Source organism: Corapipo altera, unplaced genomic scaffold (assembly GCF_003945725.1).
Source record: "Corapipo altera isolate COAL_440 unplaced genomic scaffold, ASM394572v1 71, whole genome shotgun sequence".
Classification (NCBI taxonomy): Eukaryota; Metazoa; Chordata; class Aves; order Passeriformes; family Pipridae; genus Corapipo; species Corapipo altera.
In genome coordinates this window covers 2,048,092-2,058,245 of record NW_020884916.1, presented here as the reverse complement: position 1 = coordinate 2,058,245, position 10,154 = coordinate 2,048,092, and the positions used below count along the sequence as shown (strand labels likewise).

Sequence of the window (10,154 nt, the reverse complement as noted above, 5' to 3'; positions counted from 1 at the left end):
CCTGACCCAGCACCATCCCAGCCTGCAGGGCAGCTACATCCAACCCAGCACCCGGCTGGCTTCGCCCTCGCTGCCCTGCGGGCACGGGCTGAGCGCTGGCACGAGCACCCTGCCCAGCCTGGGGCATCCCAGTGGGGCTCAGGGAGGGCAGGCCAGGCTGGGGGGGCTGCCCGGGGCAGGTACTGGACTGGGGCAGCGCTGCTGCTTGGCAGGTGGCTTGTTTACTGTGTAAGCAAGATGGGTGGGAAGTGTCTCATACAAGGGAGACTCGTGCGGGAATAAATTCGAGCTTGAAAAGAGTTCTGTGTGCACGTGGTGTTCTCTGGGAGGGAGGGTGGTGGGAAGCTGCCACCAGTGCCAGAACAGCCTGGCTGTGCATGGCTCTGGAGACTCAACAGCTCCCATGTCCCTGGAGCACCCATGTCCCTGGAGCACCCACGTCCCTGGAGCAAGGGAGATGTGTGTGCAGGTGGCAGTCCCTCCAATGTCCGGAGACAGAAGGAGCCTTTCCAGCCCTGCAGTGCCCAGACTCTTTCCTCAAAGCCCCTGAACAATGACCCCTTTCTCCCCTGCTTAGGGCCCAGACGGGCACTGAGGCATTAAGGGGCAGCAGGAATGCAGGTGGCTGGGCTCGGGCACCCAGTGAGGCAAGGGGGGACATGCTCAGCCTCTGGTCCCCAGCACAGCCCCCTCAGTGCTGCCCTCAACAGTGGGGAGCCCAGGGTCAGCAGCCCAACCCAGGGAGCCCCTGTGCCCCCAGGAGCAGGGTCCCTGTCGGGACGGGCTCCCAGCAGGGTGGGTGAGAGCACACAGTCCCCTTTAAGAAGCTGGTTCTCTGTGCCAGAGCCTGACCTCGGCATCCTCAGCTGAGCTGGATTAACGGGGCGAGGGGGGAAGGGGCCTGCAGAGGGGACTGGGGCCGCTGCTTCCCGGGGCTCCCTGCACTGCCGGCACGGCGGGCATGGCCTTGGGGGCTCTGCGGGCTGCGGGGCTGCGGTGGTACCTGTAGGCACAGCCTGGCACTGCCACCACCCGTGCCCGGTGCCCACAGCGCCCCGGAGTCCATGGGGGCGGCTGGGGAGGAGCGGGGTGTGGGGCTGGGAGCTGTGTTGGGGGGCACGGAGTGCTGGGGGTGCTTTTAGCCAGCCAAGGAATCGCCCACTGCCATGAGAGACTTCACCGAAATCACGCTCTGCCCCGAGGCTCTGGACCACAGCAAGGTAGGGCTGGGGGTGTGGGTGCTGCTGGAGGTCCCCACATGCCCACTTCCCCCCGTGCCACTCGCGCTGGCTCTCCCACAGACCGAGTTCTGCAACCCTGTCTTCGAGGGCGAGGAGCCCCAGGCAGCCCCGAGCACGGAGCACCCGCCAGACAAGGATGGGACCGGCCCTGCATCACCCCGGGACGGCCTCGGTACCAACCTGGGGGTTTGTACACACACCCCCCTGCCCACGGGGCTGGCAGCAGCGGGCTGGTGGGCTCTGGGGCTGCTTAGGGGACCCGGGAACAAGAGGAAGGGACGTGCCCAGGCAGGGCTCAGCCAGCCGTGCAGGGAGGTGGGGGCACGGCTTAGCGGCACCCGGGCTCTGCCCGCTGTCCTCGCCTTCCCCGCAGGCCAGCAGCTCTGGGGACAGGTAGGCTGGAGGTACCGCGCCGACTGCAAGTTCACCTGGCTCTGCGTGGCTCTGATGAGCACCATCCTGCTCTTCCTCATCGCCCTCCTGCTGGGAATCGTCATCCACCGTGAGTGCCCGAGCAGCGAGGGCTGGCGGATGGCTCTGTGGTGGGGGGGACAAAGAACCGGCTCAGAGGGGGAGAGGGACGCTGAGAGGACACCCCAGGGTCTGCCTGAGGCTGGGGGGAGAGTGCCCCCAGGTACAAGAGCAAGGGGGATCTCCACCTCCCTGGGATGTGGTAGGACCACCGGCCCCTGGGAGAGCTGTGTGGGATCCCCTGGGAACTGCACACCTGGGCTGGGTGGGCTTCCTAAGCCCCTTCCCTGCACTGCAGCCACCTCTCCCTGCTGGGGCTGAGCAGTCCCTGCTCTTCCCTGGGCACAGAGCTGACGTCCCCACACCCACCCGGCACCCCAGCCACAGCCCTGCCCGCCCGTGGCACGGCCACCACCACCACAGCAGCCACCCCAAGGGACCCCCCGGGCCCCAGAACAGCTGCCACCCCAACGCAGAGCTGGGTGCCCACAGCCCGCACGGCAGCACCGGGTAAGTGTCCCCGCGTGGGGCAGTGTTTGGGGACGGGGGTGCCCTGCACCAGCTCATGCCCACGCTGTTGCCCCGTGCAGCCTGTGGAGGGACCCTGCGGGGCCCCGAGGGCTCCTTCAGCTCCCCCAACTACCCCGGGCCCTACCCCCCCGACACCCTCTGCATCTGGCGCATCGAGGTGGGCCCCGGGCTCGCCATCCAGCTGAAGATGGAGACGTTCAGTGTGGAGGGCACGGCCTCCTGCCTTTTTGACCGTGTGGAGCTCTACGAGGAGCAGGGCGTGGATCCTGCCCCGGCTCGGAGTGGCCCCACCAGGTAGGACCCTCACGCTTGAGAAGCGTGGTGGTGGAGTGGGGAGGGGGCAGTGAGCAGTGTCACCCCTTGCTGTGCCCCCAGGTTCTGTGGCAACGTGGCCCCCCCGACCTTCAACTCCAACTCCAACCGGCTGCGCGTCACCTTCGTCTCCGACAGCAGCGTGGGCGCCCTGGGCTTCAGCGCCCGCTACCGCGCCGTGGCCCCCAGTGAGAGTGAGTACCCCCCACCCCGGGCACTGCCAGGGCTCCTCGCTGTGGGGAGAGCCATGGGGGTCCCTCCAGGAGGGGACAGTGCCCAGTGGGATTGCCCCCCATCCCGAGTTGTCTCTGCCTGTGTGCAGAGAGCTGTGCCTGGGACGAGCACCTGTGTGACCAGGGGCTCTGCCTCCACCTGGGCTTCGTCTGCGACGGGTTCCACGACTGCACGGACAGGAGTGATGAGGCCAACTGCAGCCTGAAGCACAAAGGTGGGTGGGACACAGCCCTGCCTGCAGCCCCCAGCCCTCAGTCACTGTGGCACAGTGATGGGTGGGGAGGCGGGGGAGTGAGGAGATGGAGGGAAGGAAGAGGGTCGGGGGTAAAGCTGCATGTGTGTGTCCCTGCAGAGTGTGGGGGGCCACTGACCGCCTTGGAGGGGCACCTCTCCACCCCGAACCATCCCCAGCCATACCCACACCAGCAGGTGAGAGAAGGGACGGAGGTGGGAGCAGGGTGAGGGTGAGGTTGGGCGGGGAGGAAAGGCAACCTCCCCCTGGGGATGGCTGGGGGTGCCCCTGCCCAGCTTCAGGGGTGTCGCCGGCTGCCCCCTGCCCCGCAGCTGTGCCTCTGGCAGATCTCAGTGCCCGTGGGCCACGTCATCGACCTGCACTTCCACAACTTCAGCCTGGAGTCGCACGAGGACTGCAGCTTCGACTTCGTGGAGGTGCACGACAGCGCGGGCACGGGGGCTGCCAGCCTCATGGGCAGGTACAGCCCAACCCCCTGGTACCTCCAGCCCCGCTGCACCAGCCTGGGGGCACGGGGCTCCCCTGGCTCAGCTGGGGAAACTGAGGCACGGGGGGGGCTGGTGGGGAGGAGCTGCCGGAGGGCAGGGGTTTTGGGAGGTGCTGCTCAGCCCACCCTGACCTCATCCCTCACCTTGGCAGGTTCTGTGGCCACCAGCTGCCACCCCCCCTGACCTCCTCACGACATGTCATGACCATCCTGTTCGTGGCAGATGAGGGAGTAGCAGACAACGGGTTCTTTGCCACCTACCAAGCCCGCAATGCCACTGAGAGTAGGTAGCCAAGCAAGGGCACAGAATGCCCAGGGGGACTGTGCTGTCGCCATCCTTGGGGGTCTTCAAGGCCAGGCTGGATAAAACCCTGGAAAAAACTGCTCTTGCTCTGTAGCTGACCCGGCCTGGAGTAACAGGTTGGGCTACAGGCCCACAGGGCGCCTGAATTACCCTATAACCCCATTGATCCTAGCTGTGGGAATGTGACCTGGAGGGGCTGACCTGCACAGGAGCACAATCCATTACCTGAGGGCTGCCCCTAAACAACCCAGGGAATTTGGGATCTCCCTAAGCTGGGCTGGTGACAGTCACCTGTCCAGCCACCAAGAAGAGCAGAGACAGGAGTGGTGAGCAGACTGACTCCCAGCCATGCCCACACCCTGCCACACTGGCCTCTGCCACCTTCCAGAGACGTGCAGCCCCGCAGAGTTCTCCTGCAGGAACGGCGAGTGCCGGGCGCTGGAGTCGGTGTGTGACGGCTGGCACGACTGTCCTGATGGCACTGACGAGCTCAACTGCACCGGGGTGTCCTACCCAGCCTTCGGTGAGTGCCACCCCTGGGTGCTCCACTCAGTCCTCAGCCCCCTCTGAGCCCCCATGGGGCAGGGGACATGCTGCTGTAAGGACTGAAGCCCCTCTCCCCGTGGCAGGGTCTGTCTGCGAGCCCGTGCACGTGGAGATGTGCCTGGGGCTGGGCTACAACGCCACCTCCTTCCCCAACATCTGGCTGGCCATCCCGGACCAGGAGGGAGCCGCCGAGGTGCTGCAGGACTATCAGGTGAGCCGCCCGCGGGGCTGCCCCTGGACTGCATTCCAGGCTCCCCACGGCATTCCTGGCATTCCCGGCTCACCGCCGCTCTCCCGCAGACGCTGATGGAGCTCCCGTGCTTCCAGCACCTCCGCCTGCTCATCTGCAGCCTCTTCGTGCCCAAGTGCACCCCGGACGGGGGGGTCCTGCAGCCCTGCCGAGCCGTGTGCCTGGCGGCAGAGCTGCGCTGCAAACATTCCCTCGGCCTCCTGGGCATCCTCTGGCCCATCAACTGCAACATCCTGCCCGACTCCAACGACCCCGTGGAGTGCTTCCAGCCCTGACCCCGCAAGAGAAGAGGAGCAGGGGATGAAGATACCCTCCCCACCCCAAATGTCCCTCCTGTCCTCCTCCTGGTGTGAATGCCAAGCTGCTGGGGTGGCCCCCACCTGCAGCCCCCCTTGCCTGGCTCCTCACCTGCCCTGGGTCAGGCCCTCTGCCCACAGCTCCGAATCCCTAGAGAGCAGGTGACACATCCCACAGGGAAAGGCTTGGGCTGGAGGGGCTGTGCTGGGGGCACCAGGGAAAAGGCTAATGTTCCCCAAACGGAGCAAGGCCAGGTAGAGGTGAGCCAGGCTGCAGGAAGAAGAGCCCAGGACTGCCCGTGTCCAGCAGCCCCAAAGCCAGTGGAATAAACAGCTTCAGCAGCTGACAACTCCAATGAAACAAGTGGCTCATTTGGGGAGGGTCTGTGTGTGGCTCCTGCCAGATCCTTGGGGAAACTGAGGCATGGGCCAAGGGAGGGAAGCCAGGGATGGAGTGGGGGGTTTCAGCAGGAATGGAGGGCACAAGGGAGAAGGGACAGCTGTGCCCTCACTGGGCTAGGGGCTTGCAAGGTCCCAGGGAGATGGATGGGTATTGGAGGGGGTCATTTTGGTGGCCCCATGGTGCAGGGAAGGGATCCTGCCTGAGCAAGAGCTGTGGCCTTGCTGGCTGAGCTGGCTGTGCTGGCTGGAGGCCACCCTGATGGCCACAGGCCTGGCAACACCCCACGGCCACAAACCAGCTCCCAGCTGGCCAAAAACAACAGTCCCTTCACACCTTGGGAGAGAGGAGCCAGGCAGCTCCCTGCCAGCACCCAGCCTGGCCCCAGGCACTGGGGTCGGAAGGCTCAGCCAGCAATGCCACCACGCTGCTGTGGGCACTGGAACAGGGAGGAGAGAGCCAGCAGTGCTTCCTGCTGCCCTCACCCCTCCTGAGCATGTGGGGAAGTCCCCAGCCCGGCTGGGGTCACTGGGAGCAGGACACACCAGGGTCAGCCCCGCTCTGCCCTTGTACCCAGCACGGCACCACCCTGCCCACATGGCTCAGGGGGCTTGAGCCTGCCTGGTTCCTTCATTCCCTGCATGTCCCACTGGCTGTGGGGTACAGGGACTTCCCCAAGCCACGGGACTGCCCCGCTGCCCGGTGTCTGACCGTGTCCCTTGGATGCACTCGGCTCTGGAACAAGTTAAAGGCAAGCTGGGAGCGCCTCGAAAGCTTCCCCACGTGCTCCACGGTCCCCTGAGGGCCAGCCCTGCCTCCTGGCACGGCCACAGCGCTGCTCTGCCTGTGCTTCCACCTGCCCTGCCCGCTCAGCCACCCCCTGGATGGTTCCTGCAGCTCCCCACAGATTCTCCTGGGGCTGGTACTGCCAGGCTGCGTGTGCCCTGCCATCCCCCCTTGCCTCAGCTCTGCTGCCAGCAGCAGCCCTAAGGCTGCCAGTCAGGAGACTTTCACACTCCGAGGGCTCCCTCTTCCTCCCAGTCTTTGCTGGATTTCCCTCCCTCAGCCTCTCTGTTGTTGTTCCCTTTCCCCCCTGCTGCCTGTTTTTCCTGTTTTCCCTCCCCTCCATCCTGCTGCCTGGGTGCCCAGATGTGTTCAGTGGAGGTGAACTGCAGCCCGTGCCTCCCCTCCCTTGTCCAGGCTGTTTGCCTCGCTCTCCCTTCCCCCTGCTTACAACACTCCCGACACCATGGGATTATTTTTCTTTTTCCCCTTGTCTTGTAGCTTTTGGCTCCCAAGGCCCTTGATTTCCTTTGGAGTTTGGGAGGAGAGACGTGAGGAGGAGGGGGGGGTGGAGAGGCTGCCTCTCCCAGGGCCTTCGTCAGAGCGAAGTGGCCGGGAAGAGCCGCAGCCCTTCCACCCAGGAGAGCAACGAGGCACCGGGGCAGGAGCTTTGGGACCGCAGTGAGTGGGGACACCCAGCCGGGGGCAGCTGGGACTCTCTGAATTCCTGGCTCCGGCTCCTGGGCGGAGAAGAGACACTTTTTCTCCTCCTTTTCCTCTTTGTTGCAGTCGTGGAGGGGGGAAGAGAGAGCGGCTTTTCTGGGTCGAGGCCACGGGGCGGGGGGGGCCAGCGCTGGCCGCGGGGCTCTGTTCCCGTTGTGGGAAGGGCTGGGGGCAGCGGGGGCAGCGGGGTGGTCCCGGCGCCGGGGTGGTCCGGGGATGCTGCAGCCCCCAGGGAGCCGGGCGGGCGTGGAGTGGAGCCGGAGCCGCCGGGATGCTGCCAAGGGCCGGGCCACGGCACAGCCCCGCGCTCCCCGAGCTCCCGCCCTTCCACTCACCCCCAGATGCAACAACCGCACCCACTGACACCCCTAATTCCCCCCTGCCCGCTCCCCCGGAGCCGGGCACGCTGCTGATGGGGCAGTGCCCACCCCGAACAGCCGCCAGCCACACCCCCAGAGCTGCCCGTGACACAGCCCCCTCCCCAATTCCCCGTCCCCAGCACCCCGGGACCTACCCCAGGGGCTTCAGGGTGGAGGGATGGCACAGGGGCCGTGGGGATGCTGCAGCAGGTGCAGCTGTGAGGAGCTGCCAAAAAGGCAAAGGGAAAAGAAGAGGGGAATGTCCCTTGCCGACCCCCCACACCCACTCCCTGCCGAGCCCATCTCCCAGCCCTCTCTGCTCTGGTTCCCAGAGCCATGACCCTTCTCTGCCCCTTCCAGCCCCTCCACGGCGGACAAGATGAAGCAGCTCTTCCTCCTCATCCTGCTCGGGCTCATCACCAGCTCCTTGCAGATCGAAGACAACAAGATCCCTGGGCTGTGCTCGGGGCAGCCAGGAATCCCGGGGACTCCGGGTCTGCACGGGGGCCAGGGTCTGCCAGGCAGGGATGGACGAGATGGCCGGGATGGTGCCATGGGGATGCCCGGGGAGAAGGGCGAGATGGGCCCTCCTGGTAAGAAAGGAGACACTCCTGCTGGGGAGGGGGATCTGCTCTGCTCTGCCCTGTCTGTGGGAATGCTCTCATGCCAGGGAGTGAGTCCTGGGTGCTGGCACAGCCCCATGTTGTAAAATTGAGGGTGAATCCTGCAAAAGTGCCCCTTCCATGCCACACACCCCCTCTCTGGTCCTGCCTGTGATGACCCTGTGCTCCTGTAAAAGGCAGCAGCTCCCTGTCACTGGCAAAGCTGCATTTGTCCCCATCCCCAATGTCATCCTTTTCTTCCAGCCCTGCCTTAGGAGAGTCTACCAGGAAGAGGGCTTCATCATCCCTTCCCTGGCTCCTAGGGTGGGTTTTCTCCCAGCCAGAGGGCTATCTCCAGCAAACTGTTGATGCTATGCCAACTTATCTCACGCACCCAGCCCTCCCCACTTGCGTTGCTTCCCCAGGCAGTGCCCCGGGCGTGGCTGGTTGGGGCAGGCCAGGGGGGCTGAGGGAGCTCGGGTGGCGGTGGCAACGCCCTAGAGGTAACCCTGTCCCCCTCCTGCCCGCCCAGGAGTGCCCGGTCCCCGCGGGGAGGTGGGCAGCCCCGGCGTGGACGGGCTGCACGGCGAGAAGGGGGCTCAGGGCGAGTGCGCGGTGGCCCCTCGCTCCGCCTTCAGCGCCAAGCGCTCCGAGTCCCGCAGCCCCCCCCCTGCCCGACCAGCCCATCCTCTTCGACGTGGTGCTCATCAACGAGCAGGGCCACTACGACCCCGCCTCGGGCAAGTTCACCTGCGAGGTGCCCGGGCTCTACTACTTCGCCGTGCACGCCACCGTGTACCGCACCAGCCTGCAGTTCGACATCGTCAAGAACGGCCAGACCGTCGCCTCCTTCTTCCAGTACTACGGGAACTGGCCCAAGCCCACCTCGCTCTCGGGGGGCACCCTGGTGCGCCTGGAGCCCGAGGATGAGGTGTGGGTGCAGGTGGGAGTGGGGGACTACATCGGCTTCTACGCCAGCGTGAAGACGGACAGCACCTTCACCGGCTTCCTCGTCTACTCCTACTGGCAGAACTCCCCCGTCTTCGCCTGAGCTCGCCCTCGGCTGGGGATGTGCCCCTTCCCAGCCCCCAGTGTGGTGGGAGCCAGGGCACCGGGACCCCTGCCCTGCTCGGGGCAAGGAACGCAGCCCCTCTGCCATGCCGGGTGTGGCGAGGAGCACCCCTCGAGCTCACTATTATCCTGGGCACTTGGCGCTGGGGGAGCCCCCATGCCCTGGTTGTGCGGTACCCACCGCACCGTGCCAGGTCCCTGCTGCTCCCCAGGCCGGGTCTGTGGGGTCAGGAGCCCGTCCCGCGGGTCCTGCCCCAGCCGTACCCTCAATAAAGGGCTGCTCAGCCACGCGTGTGCCGGCTGCCTGGGCGCCCTCGGGGGGGCCACGACGGCGGGAGGGAGCTGCGCCGCCCTGCCTGGGGCGTGGGACAGAAGGACGGCGACACGGTGCCGGGGTTGTCCCCGCAGAGCCAGCGGGAGCCACTAGATGGTGGCAGCGGCGTCCTTGAGCCGCGGCCGCGGCGCTGCGACAGCCCCCGGCAGCTCCCCGGGGCTCGGGAGGGGGGAGCGGGGCCGGAGCATCCCCGGTGTCCCCCCTGAGGACCGACTCCTCGCCGGGAGGGAGGGTCCCGGTGCCGCCAGGGCCACCCTGGGGGGAGTGGGCTTGTCCGGGGCGAGCAGGGACCCCACTCCAGTGAGGGGTGGGTACCCCTCGCTCCTCGGACGGAGTTTGCGGAGCCCCCCGTGCCCGCCCCCCGCCCCAGTGTGAACGCGCTGACCCGCGGCTGGGAAAGGTCCCTATTTTTAGCAGGGGAATGAAGAGCTTCCTCATTCCTGCCCGAAATAGGTCCCTGCGGGGACCAGCCGGGGGAGGGGGCTCTTGGCCAGAGGCCGAACCCCTTGATGGGCTGGGGGCGGTGCCCTGTCGGTCGTGGGGTGCCAGCTGGGACCGGCGCTTCTTCTGATCATCCTTGCAGCGCTCGGAAGCCCGGGACCCCCTTACACACCCCTCCCCTGCCGCAGATCCCCGCTGCCCTCCATCCATGCTGGATGGCCCCCCAGCACCAGTGCTGTGCCCATCAGAATGAGCAAACCTGTGTCCCTGCTCAGCTGTGGGGGCTGGGAGCTGGGACAGACTGTGCCCCCGCACAGGGACAATGCCACCTCCAAAAGGAACCCCCAAGGGCTCCACGGGCACCCCTCACCCCCAGCCCGGGATTGGGTTGCAGCGGAAGCGTCTGTTTGGGTTCGTGATGGCCTTTTGTGTAAGCAGAGCTGCCTGGGGGCAAACAACGGCACAGATCGATGGCCAGCGCTGTCTATTCTGGGAGGAGGAAAGTGAATTTTCTGG

At 66.2% G+C, this 10,154-nt stretch overlaps 2 protein-coding genes across 2 annotated transcripts; both read left to right on the top strand.

Moving 5' to 3' along the window:
• Window positions 1-1,106: 1,106 nt before the first annotated feature.
• On the top strand, window positions 1,107-5,275 carry MFRP (membrane frizzled-related protein). Its single transcript, XM_027655485.1, has 13 exons — window positions 1,107-1,220; window positions 1,302-1,413; window positions 1,615-1,743; window positions 2,061-2,222; window positions 2,303-2,537; window positions 2,619-2,749; window positions 2,878-3,003; window positions 3,142-3,218; window positions 3,354-3,502; window positions 3,682-3,812; window positions 4,222-4,356; window positions 4,463-4,590; window positions 4,680-5,275. The coding sequence occupies exons 1-13, from the start codon at window positions 1,167-1,169 to the stop codon at window positions 4,902-4,904; spliced, it is 1,794 nt and encodes a 597-aa protein (XP_027511286.1). The 5' UTR covers window positions 1,107-1,166; the 3' UTR covers window positions 4,905-5,275.
• Window positions 5,276-6,658: 1,383 nt separating this feature from the next.
• C1QTNF5 (C1q and TNF related 5) lies at window positions 6,659-9,093 on the top strand. Its single transcript, XM_027655489.1, is given in 4 exon segments — window positions 6,659-6,789; window positions 7,551-7,783; window positions 8,325-8,467; window positions 8,469-9,093. Coding segments are annotated over 3 exon segments (732 nt in total). The 5' UTR covers window positions 6,659-6,789; window positions 7,551-7,569; the 3' UTR covers window positions 8,844-9,093.
• Window positions 9,094-10,154: the final 1,061 nt, after the last annotated feature.

What these genes read in the sequence shown, in the direction of transcription:
- MFRP (XM_027655485.1), top strand. Translation starts at nt 1,167, where the DNA reads ATGAGAGACTTCACCGAAATCACGCTCTGCCCCGAGGCTCTGGACCAC. An exon ending in GCTGGGAATCGTCATCCACC is followed by an intron (nt 1,744 to 2,060) that starts GTGAGTGCCCGA and finishes CCCTGGGCACAG; the next exon opens with AGCTGACGTCCCCACACCCA. An exon ending in AGCCCGCACGGCAGCACCGG is followed by an intron (nt 2,223 to 2,302) that starts GTAAGTGTCCCC and finishes TGCCCCGTGCAG; the next exon opens with CCTGTGGAGGGACCCTGCGG.